The 20,239-nt window shown below is 36.7% G+C and overlaps 1 protein-coding gene across 1 annotated transcript; it reads right to left on the bottom strand.

Annotated features, from left to right (window-relative positions):
- Positions 1 to 7,523: 7,523 nt before the first annotated feature.
- Positions 7,524 to 10,338, bottom strand: LOC306884209 (NK1 transcription factor-related protein 2-like; the record flags this gene model as incomplete). Its single annotated transcript, XM_079439928.1, has 2 exons — positions 7,524 to 8,053; positions 10,116 to 10,338. 2 exons carry the CDS (start codon positions 10,336 to 10,338, stop codon positions 7,524 to 7,526), a joined length of 753 nt encoding a protein of 250 aa, XP_079296054.1.
- Between the last annotated feature and the right edge of the window lie 9,901 nt (positions 10,339 to 20,239).

Below are 20,239 nucleotides of genomic sequence, written 5' to 3'. Positions count from 1 at the left end.
CCTTACATGGTGCGGCTGTGTTCTATAACACCGCGGTGGGACCCTCTTCCTGGCAGGAACCTAAAGACAGCAAACAGATCCCCCTACTTCAGCGACAGAGCGGCATAGACCACAGTCACAATCCTTCCTCAGATAACCTGATCTAATTGTAAGCTGCAGTGGAAAAACAGAATATGTGTCTGCCCCTTCCTGTGTGTGGGCGCTCCGGTGTTTAGGATAAATGTGTGTGTACATGCGTGTCTATCACTCAAGTAGGAAAGGAATCGTTGGAGAAAGGTCAACAGGCAGATGTCTAGTTAGCAGACAGACGGGAAGGCTGTCAGAGAACATAAGTTGCTGTGTATTTTTCAGGGTTGGAAAAACATGTGGAAGTTAATGAAGGCTCAATCCTTACTGAGGACATCCTGCACAGGCACTGGAATGGATAAGGCCTGTTTTATCACAAACTCCATTCCTTTTTTTATAGACTAAAGGAACCACTTTCATGCATCCCTGAGGGTTAAAATGTAATTATAGCTTATATTGTTGTTAAAGTGCTTATTTTAAAGGAACAGTTCAATCCAAAATAAAGATGAGATTGTTTTTTTTTTCTTTGGAACAAATTTGGAGAAATTTAGCTGTGTACCAATGGATCTTCTGCAGTGAATGGGTGCCGCCAGAATGAGAGTCCAAACAGCTGATAAAACAATGCAAGTACTCTTATGAAATGTGAAGCTGTGTTTGCAGGAAACATATCCAACAGTAAGGCTTTTTAAATCATCACTTCTGGCCAGAATACGAGTCCATAATCCATAATAACACTTCCTCTATGCAAACAGTACTTTATGGATAATTACAATACAATACATCACGTCTCTTCATTCAACATTTAGTGCAATTACCCCATAGATTTACATTGTAAACATGATTTTTGGTTGTTTTTGCAAACTGGGGGATGAGTCTAAATTACTTTCTCTGTTGATAGAGCTTATCTTTTATTCAACGAGGAGCATCCCTTTAATATCACCAACAAATGCATGCGCAGTATTGTTTTTTTAACATCTATATACTAAGGACAGTGTCTAAATGTTACATAGGTCACCAAACAAGAAATGGGTTGAGATTTTTCAAGTCTGTCTGGTATAATAAAGATACTGTACATTCTAGTCATTGAACAAAAACAGCGAAAGAACTATTTTTGTTTTGTGAGTGAACAGAACATTTGCTGATTCTCCATTATTTTTGTGGTATTATCATCTGCAGTAAATCAATGTAAAGGCTGAGGTTAGCAGTGTCGAAACTTTTGTTTAAAAATAAACCCATTCAGATGGGATCTTGGCAAACTGGTCCAAAGCAGATTTTTTGAATCATATATTCCTAGAGGAGTGAGTTCAAGTTTAGGAATCAGATATTATTCTCTTCAGCATTTATGTTCTGAACAATGTCCCTCCACAGCAGGAGGGACATTGTTCCTCAAACTGATTGGACTCTTGGGTGTATTTCAGCTAGACTCGACCTGTACCAGCATGTTTATGTTTATCTGGAGTTTTTTTTTGTTTGTTTGTTTTTTTTGTTTTTTGTTTTTTTTTTTTTGGGGGGGGGGGGGGGGGGGGGGGGGGTATAAATCTTATATATATATATATATATATATATATATATATATATATAAGATTTAAACAACAGATTCTCTCTCTCTCTCTCTCTCTATATATATATATATATATATATATAAATAATTTAACTTTTTCTTTTTTACAATAATTGTAAATTATTGTAACAATGTATTTTTACAATTATTATATTTATAAAAACATTAGCTGTCAGTGATATGTATTCATTTAAATAGCTCAACAAGTGTGTGTGTGTGTGTGTGTGTAGACCTCAGGCAGGTATGTCAGGCATGACACTGTGGCATTATGGAGAGTCAGTGTGTGAGCAATAGGTCAGCTGCGGTCAGCTGTCCCACCAACATATTGATTCCCTCAAATAAAATTGTCCTCGTAAATGTCCAGCTTCCTAAAGATAGATGTAGACTGCTATAGGGGCTTCCATAAATCACTGCATGATGGGCCCTGGTAAAACTACCCTTAAACTTTGACTCAAAAACAACATCACCTCTGAAACTCAAGCCCACATGCTCTAGATTCTCCTCATAAAAACCCTAAACACAACAAACCTACCCTATTTCCAGTAGTCCCAACATGCACAGTATAGGTCCGTTATGTTATGCCAGTCTGCTCTGTTGTTCACTGCAATGCTGTCCCTGAGTAAACATGCTCTGGTCCACGTCTCTGACAGAAGAGCTGCGCCTCAGGTGTTTTAGTGCTTAGAAGGGCCCTCTGACCTCTGACCACTGGTGAGTTTGATCTAGTACAGCCTCAAGATCTACTGCTGCTTCCGGTCACGCATTCCAGACGGTTAACACCTATTGAACATACTGAGAAAAATTGAGAGAAAACAATCATTACTTTCAATAGAATAGCATGCACTGATAAATTGTTTAGTTTCACTATTTTTAATTTAATTTTAGCTATTTTGCAGTTAATTCTATTCTATGTCTATTTAAAGACATCTAGTAATTTGAGGTCAAGAACTGTATGCACGAGCATGATTAAAAGTAGAATTAGAATATAAAATTGTTTTGGGTAGAGTTCTAGGACACAGCAGTAAAACATATCCAAACAAATCACTCAATGGAAAAAAACACTCAATGGAGACCCTGCTGGCAGAACTTTGCAATAACATCCAGCGCATCCAATAACAGTGAGAGCAGTAGGACTACCCACTAATAAAAATCAAGAAGAAGACTGATTAAATGTTAAACTTATGCAAATTAAACATACAACGTGAAGAACAATGTATTAAGGCTTTTTGTGGTTCTCTAGAGCGTAATACATGCTGAGGTCCATGAAAACATGTCATTCTCCATGTAATTCTGTATATAATGAAACGTGTTGCCTGAGAGACTGCTCTATCAATCAAATAAACACAGATAAAACCATTTCCAAACCATTTTCATAAACCTTTCCTTTTCACATTCTGCCTAAGGAACACAGAGTTACTGAAAGCCTGAAACCAAGTCATTAGTGGAACTAGACACATACACAAAAAATAACAAATAAAACAAAGCTTATTGGAGTTTTAAAAGAAAACAATATTTCAGTCTTTCTACATCAAAATTTCATGTTGAATTCAATTTGTTACTGACTGTTTATTTGTGAAGTCTAATAATCAGCCATTTTTGCTCACAAAATGAAAATTTGCAAAAAAGAAAATTAAATAATACTTACCCTCAAGATGTAGATGAGCTGTAGATAAGAAATTTAGCATCACATCACGTGTTCACCAACAGATCCTCTGCAGTGAATGGGTGCCGTCATGATGAGAGTTCAAACAGCTGATAATTATATCACAATACATTAAAAGGTCTTAATGATGAATTTATTTCCAAACAGCTTTCAACTTTGCGAGACATTAACTGATAGACTAGAGTCGTGTGGATTACTTGTGGATTATTGTGATGTTTTTATCAGTTGTTTGGACTCTCATTCTGGCGGCACCCATTCATGGCAGAGGATTCAGAAAGCAAGTCAGGTTACGCTAAATTTCTTTAAATCTGTTCTGATGAGCAAACAAACTCATCTACATCCTAAATGGCCTGAGGGAAAGCAAAATTTTATATGTCAGAACAGTATTTACTAAGATGAATAATCGCACAATCAGGCAAAAGACAGTTAATGTAGCACAGTCTGCATTGGCTTCTACCCAAGATGCCACTGCGGTCACATCGTACAATCCGAAAAGCAACAACCCACAGAACGGAAAGCACGGACACACACACACACACACACACCCGGTTAAGTTATTGTTGAGGTGAGTAAAAACAGAATGAAAAGAAAGAGACAGAAGCTAAAATCTGAAAAACAACACACACATAGAGGGAGGCTTTCATATTTTTTGTGTTTAATGGTCCTCTTTACTGTTCCCCACTGTGGCAGTGTGTGTAGTTCAGTGCTCTCAGTGCTCTCATAGCTCACACAAACAAGAACACTAGATGTGCGAGTCAGACACGACAGTAAACATTGCCCTAGGACAGAAGACTAAAATAAAAGCATGATTTAATGTACGAAGATCTCTTCAGACAAAACAAAAAGCGCCAAACTCCTCCTGAGAGTCTGCGTCTCATCTTGGTCGGTACATGTTTGTGTAAGGGCTTCTATGTGAAGTGGTCCTCCTTGTGTTTAAAGATGTCTACAAATGGAATGTACTGCACACTCAAAACTCACATTTTATGGAAATAGCTATCAGAAGGCGTTGCTTCAGCTTTTTGTGCATGACTGCACTGCCCCACATTAGGCCACATGTATCCCAGCATTCCATGAAACAATGGGAGAGAAATAGGGTGACTGGAGAAGCACTTGGCATACACTCATGAGCTATTCCTTGACCAAAACACTTCACTGTTTTCCCAGCTGCCTCAAAATACTGTAGAGCACACTGTAAATCTCCCACCCTGCCATCTCTCTCCCTCACAATATCCACTATGCTCTCTCACAAACACTCTCCAGCTAAAGAATAGACTATTTCTTAAAAGTGTGTAATTTCCACAACACTACCTTAACTAAACCGAAATGGAGAAATAATTAATTTTTAAACAGTGTAGATTAACACGTTCCCCTATAATTTTTGCATGCAGGAGAGGGAAATCCATTAGGATCTTCATTCATCTTAGTGGAGTTCAGTTGAATCATGCTAAAAGAATGTGGATTCAAAAAGTCATGTGACTGACTTGCAAATGACACGGCCCACACACACAAAACAGGTATTGATGAAGCATAATGGTGTTTTATATATATATATATGTGTGTGTGTGACCCTGGACCACAAAACCAGTCTGAAGTCGCTGGGGTATATTTGTAGCAATAGCCAAAAATACATTGTATGGGTCAAAATTATACATTTTTCTTTTATGCCAAAAATCATTAGGATATTAAGTAGAGATCATGTTCCATGAAGATATTTTGTAAATTTCTTACCGTAAATATATCAAGACTTCATTTTTGATTATCCATTGCTAAAAACTTCTTTTGGACAACTTTAAAGGTGATTTTCTCAATATTTAGATTTTTTTGCACCCTCAGATTCCAGATTTTCAAATAGTTGTATCTCGATCAAATATGGTCCGATCCTAACAAACCATACATCAATGGAAAGCTTATTTATTCAGCTTTCAGATGACGTACAAATCCAAATTTCTAAAAATTGACACTTAAGACTAGTTTTGTGGTCCAGGGTCACATATACACTGCCCATCCAAAAAAAAGTCACCACCTGGATTTAACTAAGCAAATAGGTAAGATGCTCCCATTGGATAATTACTGCATGGATGATTATGTTATGTGCTCAAAGAATGAGGTCAGCTGACCTTAATATACTGAATGACCAGGTTATTCCATCAACGGATTTTTTCACTATTTACTTAAAATCAGGAATTGAAAAACAATTTTAATTTTACTATAACATATTATTAAGTAATATTATATAGTTAGTTCTTTATTATGGTTAGTTTAAATGTTTGTCAAAAAAAATGCCTTTTCTGCATAATCATGTTACAGCCTTTATGAGCAGGAACTGACTGATAAAGTCGATAGAACCAGTCAACAGACAAAACTAGAAAGAATTATTCATACATATATATTACAATTTGTATTAAAATAAGGTTTAGTTGAATAGCACATATGAGAACCTCAAAACTTTATAACTTTTACTAAAACAGTCCCAATAAATCAACCAAATACTGTCCACAATGTGTCCACAAACACTTTTTGAAAACATCTTTAAACTATGCACCAAGTAATTGTAAAAAAAAAAAAAAAAAGAAACAAAAAAAAAGAAACAAAAAAGTAATAGAACTGAAGTGATGGACTATCACATGAAATCCACAGGAGGTGGTGAGGATTGACAGGGTTCCAGATTGGAGAACAGGCTGATGAAACGAGAGCCAGGACAATACAGAATATCACTCAGCCAGAGAAACACACAGGCCATAAGGGCTGGATTCAACTCCCACTTCACTCCTACACAAACACACACACAACCCACATGATATCACAGTCACAAAAAAATATATACATGAACTTGGAAAACAAGTTGTGTGCTGGAATCAGTTCCAAAGGATGAGAGAATGTCTGATCATCTCTGCTGGGAAAACGCATGATTTTAAGGTTAAACTGAAGGGTTACGAAATATTCAAAGCCTAGTTTGGTGTAGACTTACATTACTAACCCTCCAATATTTTTATCTAAATTAAAGGCGTTTAATTTTAATCTCTTGGAACAATACTCCTAGCCAGTCACACATTTCATGAGAAAACATTTCCTTTTTGCTAGTGTCAGATCCTTTGTGATGTGAAAACACACAAATCTAAAGTGATATTTTGAGACCACACAAATAAAATGAAATCAGCAGTCCAGAATTCATTCATTCTAAATTCATCTAATGACATCTGAGTGCGCACTGTCCTCTAGTGGTTATATGGTGTTATTGCTCTTTTTCAGTAATGTACTAGTTGCTTGCAGTGCCATTCAGATCAATATTTCCCAGGCCCTCTTGATCTCACACACTTTAAAGCTGTTATTCCTGCTGCTCCATTCATCTAGACAGAAAATCTGAAACTGTGCACAATATACACGCTATTCAGTTTCAAGACACATGCAAAATAATTACTGCAGCATCATTATTAACATGCTATTCTGAGCACGGTCAGTTTGGTTTATTTGCATACTGCAAATTGCATACTTAGCAAATGTAGATTACCTGGGGGGAAAAAAAATAATATTTAGTTTTTTTATATTTTAATGTCACCATTATATGAAGTCTCCAACTCTTCTACAAGTTTTCATGTAATGCCATCTAGAGTTTATGAAGAGAATAGATGTTAACCTATTTGGTTGTGATGCATTAGTAGACCAAATACTATTACAGAGATTCGGAGAAATCGATACACTGTTGACATATATATATATATATATATATATATATTATATAAAAAGAAATTACCTTCAGTCCGATTTTATTGATGCCCTCATTAACATGTTTCTACATTTTGTAATGAACATCAATGTCTTTCATTTCAAGTTATTTAAATAATTTTATGCTAATAATCCATAGTATGTATCAAACTGCTGGCAGGACCAATATATACAAATAAAGATACATATATACATCTCAGCTTTAAGATTTAAAGTCGTTGCCAAGGTGGGTTAGCCTATGAATACATTCGATCATCTACAATTGCATTTGGGTGAGCAGATCTTTCAGATTTATCATTCTTGAGGCCCAAGGTTGGATCCATCTTAACTATATTTCTGCTCACAGCTATCAGTGAAAACTGTTAGGCTACATATAAATACATATCAATTTTAGGCCTAATTAATTATTACATCAAGCCAAGACTAATCCCATCCTGTTGAGGATCACTGAACAAGTAATCCACTATAAATTCACATTTACACGTAGTCTATGATCATTCCTCCTTCCAGACTTCATAAGTGAGGGGGGAAGAATGCTGGTTGGAGAAAGCCATCGGGCAAAAACGGATGCAAACGCCCAACGGAAGATGACAGGTGCACTGGGCCAGAATGAAAGATGACGTTCCCGGTGCTGAATGGAGGGTGGAGGGCAGCTGTGGACCCACAGGTCGGGCTGATGTTCGTACCGGGTTGCAGGGAACTCTCTGCGCCAGGGTTCTGCTTTTTCCACTTGGTTCTTCGGTTCTGGAACCAAATCTTGACTTGGGTTTCGGTCAGGCTCAGAGAGAGCGCGAGATTTAGTCGCTCGCATACGGATAAATAACGCGTAGCGCGGAATTTGTTCTCCAGAGCCACAAGCTGTTCGTATGTGAACGCGGTTCTGGCGCGCCGCGGCTTCCCGCAGCTGTGATCTGAGCGCCGCCGCCGCTGACGCGACAGATCATCCGGCGCTGGAGTCACTCTCTCTTCACCTGCCTCATCCGGTTCTTGAATCTTTGGATGGAGTCTGACGCAACTTTGATGGTCACCGGTGGATCGATCACCTGTCAATAAAAATGTATCGATATGTCAAGTTTCTTTCAGACAGGTAGCCTAATCTTTTTAATAATTGTATTTCATTTCTGACGATAGAACCGAAAAATACAAAACGACAGTGTTATTTATTTATTTGTTTGTTTTATTGAACAGAACTATCACGTTGACCTTGGTTTGCCTTATCTGAAAGTTTAAATTAGCTTTAAAAGCTTGAAATTATACAGGCCTTAAAATCATGCCTAGACAGGGTATTGCTGGAGTGTTTTGGCCTATTGCTAGGCGTTGCTAGGGTGTTCTGGATGGTGCTTCGACTGGCATTAATTATTATTTAGAGCAGTGCGTGCACAGACGTGCACGTGCGAACCGGGGGACACTTAAGCGCCGGACCTCAAAGGAGATGGTCCTCACTGCAGAACACAAGATCCAGGGGGCGTGGCTGGATCCAGATCCAACTCCTCCCACCTTGCGTAAACCTAAACCTACCATCTCCACCCCATAGATGTAGATCCAACCCCGCTCCCTGGATCTTTGTTCTGTAGTGAGGGGCTACTGCCTCAAAGGGGCAGGGCCTCAACTACCCCCACCCCTGAACGCCACTGATTTAGAGTAAAACTGGCAATACTGACCTAAATCTGAGGTGCTCTAGCAGCTCTACAACGCCTGCAGTACGGTTTAATAGCCTACAAGGATAAAATAAGTGTAACGCATAAGTATAGCCTAAATAATTATTTAAATTGTTATGAATTAATAATAATCAGAATAGCAAATTATTCAAGTATGTATACATATTATAGTTTTAATTAAATTAATTTAATTAGTTTTAATTAATTAACTATAGGGGCATTATAGCCAATACAAACCAACTAAGATTTTTAATTAATATAGGCTAGGCTACAGAATTTAAACTAATTGATGCGGTTTGCTATAGGAAAGTAAAATTTATATTAGGCCTTACAATGTAGTAGCTAATAAATAAACAAATAAATAATACTATAAAACATATAGGAGCGCTGTAGTGCTACTAAGTCCTGTACAGGAATAGGGGGAGGTTGTTACTGTGTGTGACGTGGAATGGGCCATAATCCCTCAACAATTTCAAAATCACAAATCGCCTCAAATGTCATGTTACGGAAAGAAACCCTAGTTAAATCCAGCTCTGCCATCCAGCCATGACGCGCTAATGGAGTTTCATATTTGTCGGCAGATCGATAAATGTCATCTATTTAAAGGGAAGTTTTAATCGAACGATATTTGGGATCAGACATGGCAGGGGTTTGAAGTTGGGAGCCGCAAGCTGCTGGAGGGAGATATGCAGCATCCAGTAATGGGATATCGATCAAAGTGAGCGCAGGCATCCTCAATGGGACGATTTAAACAATTATCTGCCCTGACTGTCCCAATGGCAATCACTTACTCAGCTGCGGCTGCTTAAAGAAAACGCAGTCTTGGAAATGAGGGGAAGGTCAAATTCACAATCTAATGACACAATATGATACAAAAGGTCTGTTTGGAGGAGATATACAGCGAAAAATCTTATATTTAACCATTATTATTTTATTTTTTTTAGTATATAGGCCTATGTGAAATCATACAAACACATCTAGGAATATAAAAAAAAATAATAATAATTCTCTAAGAATTTTATAGCATCTAGTTCTGGCATTTCTAAAAGGCGTAACCCCAAAAGACAAAGGTTGTGGTGGTCTCAAACATATGTATTATTGTAACATATAAGTAGCCTATATGCCACGTTTCAGAACAATGTTTCAGTAACCACAAAAGTTGGATTACAAGTTAGCAGAGTGCTATACACCGGCGAACAGAAGTCGCGATAATCAGATGATAACCATAATAACAGCTGCTCGATCGCTCATCGCGAACATAAACAGGATTATTTGTCACATTAGAGTTAGGCTACACACCAGAAATATATTAGCGTTTTGTTTAAAATGCAAGATAAACCTCTAATGAATGCAATCAAAAATACTTACAGAAATTAGCCTACTTCAAAAGTTGACCATACTGAAATAATTCGCACGGGTGTGGTTATTATTAATCATATTCCCTCACCTATATTTTTGCAGATGGAAAGCGATTCTTCAAGCCCAGGAGTTTCTTTTCCGTTGCGCTGTTCTTCCAAACTTCCAAATTCTGTGTTTTCTGAAGACGATTTCTCCAACACAGCATGTGTTTTTTTACTTGTGAACTTTTTAGGATCCAATATGTCAATAATCGAGAAGGAAATCCGATGACCTGAGGTTGTTTTCACTCCGGGCTCCTGATATTCAAGCATTTTCCAAATTCCAGTAGTATTTCTGCTAGCTTATTTCTGTATTCTCTTACAGAGCAGACACAGAAGTGGATGCAGCTTGTGGTCGGATCCGAGGCGCTTCGGTCAGATGTCAGTGGATGAAGGTGTGCTTGAGCTCTTTAACAGGTCCATTAGAGGAGAAGCGAGAACACGAGCGTTTAACGGGATCCCTTTCGATTGGCTGAGAGCACTCGGTATTTAAACCTGCACTCATTTCAATCAATACAATACGGACAAGTTCCTAGGCTGACAAGTGGCATAACTCAAGAAACTGTTGCATCTAATCCTTATCCTACACTCTTCAGTGTTCGTTTGGACAGTATGTTTAGCAAAGAGGCCTTGCAAGATCATTTTTACACTGTACAGAGTTCTCCAATGAGCTATATAATACCTAAGTGCACTTCTCAAAGCTTTGTATTGTGATTTAGGTTTCAAACGATAGTAAATAATAGTAATTAAAGCCTCATTAAATCCTCCAATCCTTATTATTCCTGACACACACACACAAATCACCCTTTTCAGTAACAAATGAGAAATGTTATAATTGCAAAAAAACTGCCAATTTTGCTATCAAATTATTTTTTTCCTGGCAAATAAATCATGTGGAGTCAGTACAGTGTGTTGGCTTATTCCATAGTCAATAGCTTAAGCCAGTATCTTCACATTCACTATGTGGCATCAATCTGCCAAAGCTTGGGATGAATCAATAAACGTGTGTCCGGCACTGATAAATGAGAAGCTCTCCTTCAAAGCACTACTGTTTCACTATCTAGCTAGTGATTTACTTCTGTTAGTCTATTCTCCATAATACATACATATATAAACACAATATAATAAAATAAAAATAAAAATACAAAGGTACTGACTCTGGTTCAGACTTAGTAGACTTATGGCATCTAATATATTAAAGCTTGAGATATTTAACACACTTAAATGGATAATTAACTTAAAGTGGAAAGTATATCATAAGTTATTTTTACAAATGTCTTAGTTTTTTAGTTAATGGAGTCCAATCAAAAAATAAATAAATAATGGGGGTAAATAAATAAATTTTTAATTTTGGTTGAGCTAACCCTTAAAATGTATGAATGGCTTTACATTAGATGATAAAACAGAGACAAAAATCACATTTATTTTAAAGGAATATATATTATGATTAACTACACCTGTGTGAACTTGAAGGCAATTAACTTCATACATCTAAAAACTTAATTGCAAAAAGAGTACGTTAGTTTTGAGAAAAGCATATTTCTGCAAATGTCCACGTAGTTAGATATTTTTCATGTTTTAGTGGCTTTGAGTGAGCAAATACTCACTGTAGATCAAAAAAACAAGTGCATTGTCAGAATACCACACACACACACGTTGGTTTTTGTGGTTTATGCGGACTCTCCATAGGCGTAATGGTTTTTATACTGAACAAACTGTGTGTGCTCTTGCCCTACACCAACCCTACACCTAAACTTAGCCCTCACAGGAGACTTTGTGCATTTTTAGATTTTCAAAAAAACACCATTTAGTATGTTTTTTAAGCCTTTTGAATTACGGGGACATAGGCAATGTCCTCATAAACCACCTTCATATTGTAATACCTCTGTCATACCCATGTCATTATACAAATGTGTGTCCTCATAAACCACATAAACATGCACACACACACACACACACACACACAAACACCACATCAAACCCTTGTCCTCTTCTCAGATCACAGATGTTGATTCCTCTCCTCTCCTTTATGACACAGAGTGACTTAACCTCCCCTGCACTGTCATTCAGTTGTATTTCTACTTGTTTGCTGGCAACCTACACTGTATATTTTGTGGTTATAACATGGTCAAACTTAAGACGCTCACTGTCTGAACAGGGACTGTTTGCTTGCATTAACATGTCTAAGCCCAGCGGCTTGCACTTAGTGAGCTCCATAAGAATGGGGGCTGAAGTCTTTCCTGCAAATTTACAACTTCCTCTCTGCAGCCCTGACACTATATGCACATCTGTTTGCACAGGATCAGAGCACAAAAGTATGGCCCAGGGGGCACAACGTAGTTTCAGGTACTGAAGATAAAGAACACACAAGAGTTAAGGTGGAGAATTTCAAGACAGCTGCTGGAGCCAAGAGGAATACAATACCTGGGGAGAGGGGCACACTTACGGACCTCCCCACTGTTCCAGCACCCCACCTCCTGACCCATAAACTCATCAGAGCACCAGGAATATCTGCTAAATGTCGGATCATTCATGTAGTCGCATCTAGTGGTGGAGTTTTGTTTACGGATGGGCATTTACTCTTTGTTTGGCTTTGTCCCTTTATTCCTATCCAGAGTGCAGCGGACAATAGAATGGGAAACTGCTGAAATGTCACTCTTTTGAAGATTACAACTTCAGAGCACTAAAAGTCTCATGGATTCCCCTCTTTAAATGGAGAAGAGACTTTAAACATCTTATGAGGGGTGTAAAGAGTTTAACTTATCTGTCTCTGAAAAGCAATGCTTGTTACAGTGAAGCGGCATTGCTTTGATACTCCTCAATTTCTGTTAAAGTAAACTACTATTTATCCCAAACCACTTCATACAGATTTAACATACACATTTTTTGGTAAATAATTTAACCCTTAAATGTGCTATGTTAGTTTTGTCACTTCATTTACATTAAAGTTCATTTACAACTTTACTTAAAACAGATTAAAACTGTTCAGTGATGGTGTCATATTATTTGCAAAACGATATGCGATTGGCCTTTGCCCATTTGCATACAGAATTGTGATCTTATTATCTTTGAATATACTACTTACACCTGCCTTTACACTGTCACTAGTCAACTATGATTGCTGATTGTTGTTGATATAGAATCAAAGCCTACAACTGCTGCCCATTTTCTTCAGAAAATACAAGTTTAGTTGACATATTCATCATTTCAAATATAGAATTTGCAGAATTGTTCTGATTTATCTAAAAATAAACTGCATAACACTTGTCAAACAATCTGAATCCTACATGAACACAAAATAACTGAAATCAAATTGCTGTGCTCATCCAGTGTAAATGTCAAAAACATTGGACAGAAAGCATTATACCAAAACTTTTGGGCATTATATGAGAGTGATGTTTTAGGACGTCTAGGCAAAGACAAGGTCGGCAGCATTGTTTGGTAATTGTGCAAACGGTTCTACCTGTTCAGCAGCAGGCGTAATGAAGGCTTGCTGGCAGCGCCCGGGACGGGTGAGCGCGTCTGGCAGATGCTGACATGCAGCAGATGTGAAAAGTGGCTGGGTGATTTGTTAAGGGCCTGGATCATAGCAAAAGAGGGCAATTAGACTAGGGGACACAGTCACACATTCATGGACATTAGCCCCCTTTTCATAAACACACACTCTTTCCCAGAGGTAAAGGTCAGTTCACTCTACAGACTTTATACATGCTTACAGTACATTACACCTATCACTTACAGCCAAAGCATGTAAATGACAGAAGAATCCAACCATAATATATTCACTGAAATAAAGCTTCACATAGTTTCGAGAATAGAATAGAATCAATTTTCAAACTGGGGCTGGTGGAAAATTGCATTAAGTTTGCAGTTATTTTCTAAATAAAATTCCTTAAATAAAAACAAAAAAACCTTTAAACTTAACAATAGTTAAATGGAATCACTCTCTAATTGTGAAAGAAACAAAGAAAAAACTTTATAATTTGTCAATAAAAAAAGTGGTGAATGAAAAAAAGAATTGACGCTGGTCCTAAATAGAATATAATAGTATATATATTTGATTTCCAAACACAGTTTTATTTATTTTTTTTATAAAATTCCTTAAATAAAAACAACTAAAATACCTTTAAACTTAACAGAAGCTAAATGTAATCAGTCACTATTTGCGAAAGAAACAAAAAGATAATTAAAAAAAAATTTGTCACTAAAACACAATAGTGATGATTGGAAAAAAAAGTTTAACACTAGCCCTCAACAGAAAATAACAGAACAGAACAGAATAGAATAGAATTCACTGCCGCACAATTAAATTGAGACTAATGGAAATGACTAAATTAGATGGTAAAAAAAAGGCCATCAAACAAAGCAATCTTCATAATTCCCAAATTATGGGACATTGGGTGAAGGTAAATCTCATCTGAGAACCTGAATTTACTTCTGCCTTTTTGCCATGTCTGCATGGTCTTTTACTGTCAGTAGAAATGACAGGACTCTGTGAGCAGTGCAAATTTCTATTGGCGGCTGTCACACTGGAAACGCACACACATCTATGTTTTGTGTCAGCTGTTTAGAGATGCACATACTAAATGCATGTAGAGGTGCCAGATTTCACTGGCTGAGAAGAAGTGCAACCCCAGATACAGGGAGATGGAATGCCTTTAGGACTGCAGCATAATCATGGAGTCTTCTGTGAATGGACACTCGGGTTAGTGCACTGCTAATGTAGAGTGTAAAAGAAAGAATTACACACGGTCTGAGGTTATGGGCCGCAGTCGATGTGATGTTCTGTCACTCAGCACTTGCATTGATTGCTCATTGTTCGCAGAAGGTCGCATCATAATTCATTAAATCTTAACGAGTCCCCCTGGAACCACCTGCACGCCTTTCCTCAATTGCCCCTTTAAATTACGAGCGACTCTCACGCTCAGCGAGCTCAAAAATGAAGATATATTCTCCATGTAAAGAAGAGAGCTATTAGCAACATTATTTAAACAGTCCTCTTTAAAGCCAGGGGGAGGCTGACTTTATGAAGGGCAATTAGGTACTCACTATAATTGATAATTCATACTCATCACAATTAGGCAGTATAAATAGGGTGTCTGGGATTAATGGTTATGGCTGTTCAGAGAGAGAAACACTGGGTAGAACTGGTCAGGCATGGCTGATGGAGTGGAAGGAGGCAGAACTGAATTCATCTCTATTTGTGGAGGAAACAGATTGTGTTTGTCCCTTCAACACACACCCGAATTATCCAATGGTTCCCTCACCTTCAGATTGTTCTGTTGGTGATGCTTTTCCAAAACTTTGCAAAATGTGTGCAACTTAAAACTGGCATGTACTGGTTCCTGAGACATGGGACAAAACGTGTCCCACAATCTTATCTGCAATTATGTAGCAATGTTTCCATTTTAAAATTAGTCAGAATGGTCACCAGGAGTTTCTAAGCTCAAAGGTACCATTTAATTTAATCAAAATGACATTTATATATCACTCAAGATTACTTACAGCCCCCCCCCCCCCCCCCCCCCCAAAAGCCAGCTGACTTCAAAATGTAACTCAGTAGCTACTTCATATATTAAAATATATTCAATGTATTCGACAAAGAATGTATAAATAATATTTTTTTACATTTCTGCTTCTGTGGGGGAGAACCTCTGGATTTTTCTGATAGATCTTGAAAACTGGCGACTCCGGTAAGAGAGTAAGGGCTCAGAGAGTTATATCCAAGAAAGTGCTATGAGCAATCCAATGGCGTTGCATAGATGTATACAAGTACAAAGTATTGGCGTTTAGGTGTTTGTCTATGTGTGGTCTTCATCCAAAAGATCCTGATATCCTGATAGATAAAGAAATGAAACCAAACATAAATGATTAAGATTAACAGATTAACCCAAACCTTCTTCTGTAGTGTTTTGTTTGTTACTAAAAAATAATTTAATTTCAATTGTCATGAAATGCCCATCAGTAGTTTCAGGGAGAATGGATGTACTCTACATGTATGATCATATGCAGTGTTTAGACACTAGACGGCTGAGGTGAAGGTCTTTCGTAGATTTGATCTCTGTTGACACCAGCATAATTGCTATACTGAGCGCTGGATCAGGCAATCCTTACTAATCAATAAAGTCTTCACTAGCCATTTCCCCCAGTGATTCTGCCCTCATTTCTCCTCTAATTGTTCTTTTTCACTCAGGAAGGTCTACGGCTATGCTATGAGCAAAAAGTGTGTGTACGTGTGCATGTTTCGGTACTGTAATATGTAATCTTAAAACAACACTGCAGAAGAGACCTTAACATTACACACAATATTTCCAGACCCAGTCTTGACCTTGTGCTACCTCATGTAGTTCATTTCGTATTTCTGCTGTATGTACGCCTAAAAAGCACAAAGTAATGCTAATCCATTTTCTAATTTTTGACATTTTAAATACAAATTCCTAGGATAAACACTATTGAAAGAAATCTATAATCATGAGATATAACTCTAATAAAATGTCCAAAATGTGATGTTTAATTAAACCAAGATATAAGACATACATCTCAAATATTATATATAATTTAATAACAAAATATTACATATAAAAAAAAAAAAAAAAAAAAAACTATTTTGTCTTTTATGGCACCTATACATTTACACAAAACAGTATAAAGTTAGCTGTATTTATGAGTATATACAGATATAAATGAGTCTATATAAAATTGACTTTAGGTAAAATATCACCTCAACCAATTTATGAAAACAAGGTATCCTAATTTCTATACCACCTAATTATTGAGAAATAAATCTATAAACAATGACTGACACCTAAGTAAAAATAAAGCACATGATTGGTTCTTGCCTTGACAGATAAAAGCTAATTTTGATTTGCCGCAAAAACCATGTCATTACTTTTTTATCATAAAGAGAGACAGATTCATGGATAATGCAATTGCTTATGAAATAAAAGCCTCTGTCCACTCGGGGACCGGAGATTTAGAACTGGAGCATGATAGCGTGACTTCTCTAACCTTGATGTTGGATCACGTACGACAAACTTTCCTCATATTATGGCTTGCAGAGAATTATAGGTCAATTTAGGCTCGGTCAGTGAGACGACCCTCATCAACAACCTCTGTTCCACCATCCTTCCTCTTTAGAAGTTGACCTTTGCGATTTTTCTTGCAAGGAGAGCAGACTCTATATTGCAATGATGTGTGCTCGTAGTGTGGTCAGTCCTCATGTTGTGCTGGATGGGCACTCATGTGTAGTGATGCTTGGAGGGCCCATCCTGTGACTCTGGGACATATGGACTCTACTGCCCATTTCCCTGGGGCATTATTGCCATGCTGATTTACTACCAGTGAAGGACAATCATCAGAGACCAAATGATACCCCAATCACAGTGTGTTCATGGTCTTTAGGTTAAAGCAATGAAGGGTAAAAACCTCTATAAACAATCAATTACCTTACAATTAGTATGGATTTAGCTGCCATTTCTTATTTTAGCAGGCTGCTTTAAAATATACACATCTAAACACAAATAAAATGAGTCCATGCATGGTCATATTTGTCCATGTTGCACTGACAGCTTTTGACATATTGCACTGTATTTAAGAAATGGGATTCTCGTTGTTTGGAAGTGAGAACCGCTTATCTTTAACATTAAAGGCAATAGATCTCCAGGGTGAGATTTTTATCGACATTTCTCATTACCAACCTATTGGTGTTTATAGCGGCGGTCATAAATGGCTCCCTGTGGTGCTGTGTTTTATGAAGAGATCAGCTGTCAGGGCATATGCGTTCAAATCTCTGCTAGATGCAATGACACCGGTCAAGTTTAAAGACCTAAGAGAGGAAAGAGAGAGAGAGTACATCACTATACAGCAAACCAGGATATACTAGATTTAACTGTGTCAAAGTCAAAATAAAATGAAAACTCACTAGAATATCTAAAATGAAAGTAAACAGTTGAAACGATACTGAACTAAACATGTAGTCGACTGTCATAAAAGGGATAGTTCACCCTGAAATGTAATTTCTGTCATTATTTACTCATGTTGTCCCAAACCTGTATTAATTTCTTTCATGTGCTGAAGACAAAAGAAGATATTTTGAAGAACGTGGGTAACTAAACAGTTGCTGGTCCACATTGAATTTGATAGAAAAAAATACTTGGCTTTCCACGTTCTTCAAAATAGCATTTATGTTCAGCAGAAGAAAGAAACTCACTCAGGTTTAAAACAACTTTTGAGTAAATGATGGTATAAATATAAAACACTATGACAGAATGGACAGACGACAGAATTTGTATTCTTTAATCTTAAAACAACAAAACACAAAGAGAAATAAAAAAATAACTCACTACTCTTGACTGAAAAAAATAATACAGTTGCTTTAATAGGAATCAATCTTTATTTTTATATTTGTTCATTCAATTTATTGAATGCTCCTGCTAAATACACATTGTACCTGAAAATAAAGCACTGTTTGTTATATTTGTATAAAATAATGATAAAGATTTTTATCTTTGCCCACTTTGGCCTAAATATCCACCGTTCTTTTTTTATATTTTGTTACCTTGAAAGGCTTTGTCTTTATAACAGGGAAATTAGTTTGGCTGTAATGCTCAGACAAAATAATAAAACCAACATGACAAAGAATCCTGAAATTCCTTAAAAAACGTGATGTGATATTTTTGCCATATTGTTCAACCCTACTTGGAACTGACCGGTTTTGTGACCAGACTTGCACAAACTGCATTGAAATAATTTTCCAAAATGTCATTTGTGTGGAAATATTACTAAGTAACAGAAGCCAGAGACGCTGAAGACTGACACAAAGAAAAGAAAATACTGTAGCAGCCTGAGCAAGCTCAACGTTCACCATAGAAAGGAAATCCTAAATATTGAATTGGGACTGGGGTCTATATGAATGTATGTCTGAGGGGAACTGACTGTCTTCTCATCTTGCCTCTGTATATTGCACGTATAACAAACAAAGCACTGCATCTTAAGGATCAGGTTCAATTGATGAAGCTTTTAATCATCAGGATGTTGCCAGCCCTTCTGCTCAATGGGCAGTTGTGATGCTCCTTAATATTCAGTGGGTGCTCCTAAATTTTTGAAGTTGGGAGCACCAGTGCTATCAAGTAAAAAGGCTAATTTTGAGCCCTATATATATATACATATATATATATATATATATATATACACTGTATTAATATGAATGAATTTTCTGTATGGTCTTTTATCTGTATTTTGAATTTTTCACTGCATTGCATTGCCTTCTAGAGTAACAGAAATGTCCATAAAATAATGAATAATGTCCTGGCAGTATGTGTTTAATATGTTGTAAACTTTACATTAAATAAAAGGTCATTAATTGAATTAATCTTGGCCAAATCAATAATCATTTTGGCTGGTTACTTTTTCATCTATTCCTGTTTCATGAATTGTTTTGTGTTTCATAATTGTTGAAAATTCAGATATATTGTAGAAGTCTGCTGTTTATCTCAAAGTATACAGTGCATAGCATTTCTTATTTTACTAAAAGGAATCTGTCTTGAATCGGTATCACTAAACAGCACATGTTCCAACAGTGACAACTTACCCCGTATAGTCTGAACACATGTCCTGCTATAAGGTAGATTTCATATATAGTGTACTAAATTCACTTTTCTGGCAATAATGGTGTACATTTTCAATAGCATCTTGTAAGGATCAAGTTCCTCAGACAAATAATAAAATATCTGTTAAGTCCTCATTAATAATAATAAAAACGTTTAATGAATTAAATTAAAATGGCAAAAAGCATAGGGTAGCTGCTGTAATTGTAATTAATCTGTTGGAGGTGTCACTTGTTAACAAATTGGACTTCCAGAGCAATTTCTCACTCAAATGGTTTGCTAAACTAATAAATTAATGTCTTACCCGCCCAGCAAACACAGTTCACAGAATGCTAAATTAAACGAGCTAAAGCCATTAAATATAAATGCGTGTTTATACAGTATAAACCTCAAAATATTCCGCTCAAATAAACACAACAAACAAGACTCTCAGGAAATGGAAACTTAATTTGGGCCGAGTTAAATTTAGTTTAAAGGCTCCTTGGGCATATTTAAGTTACTTTATCAAATCTAATCTCGAAACTATTTTATATTTCTTGCTGTTAGCGGTACATTTATATAAAAAACTG

The sequence above is a fragment of the Barbus barbus genome (genome assembly GCF_936440315.1).
Source record: "Barbus barbus genome assembly, chromosome: 18".
NCBI classification, from domain to species: Eukaryota; Metazoa; Chordata; class Actinopteri; order Cypriniformes; family Cyprinidae; genus Barbus; species Barbus barbus.
Note: the sequence above shows the minus strand (reverse complement) of the source record. Positions and strands in the feature narration are given on the sequence as shown.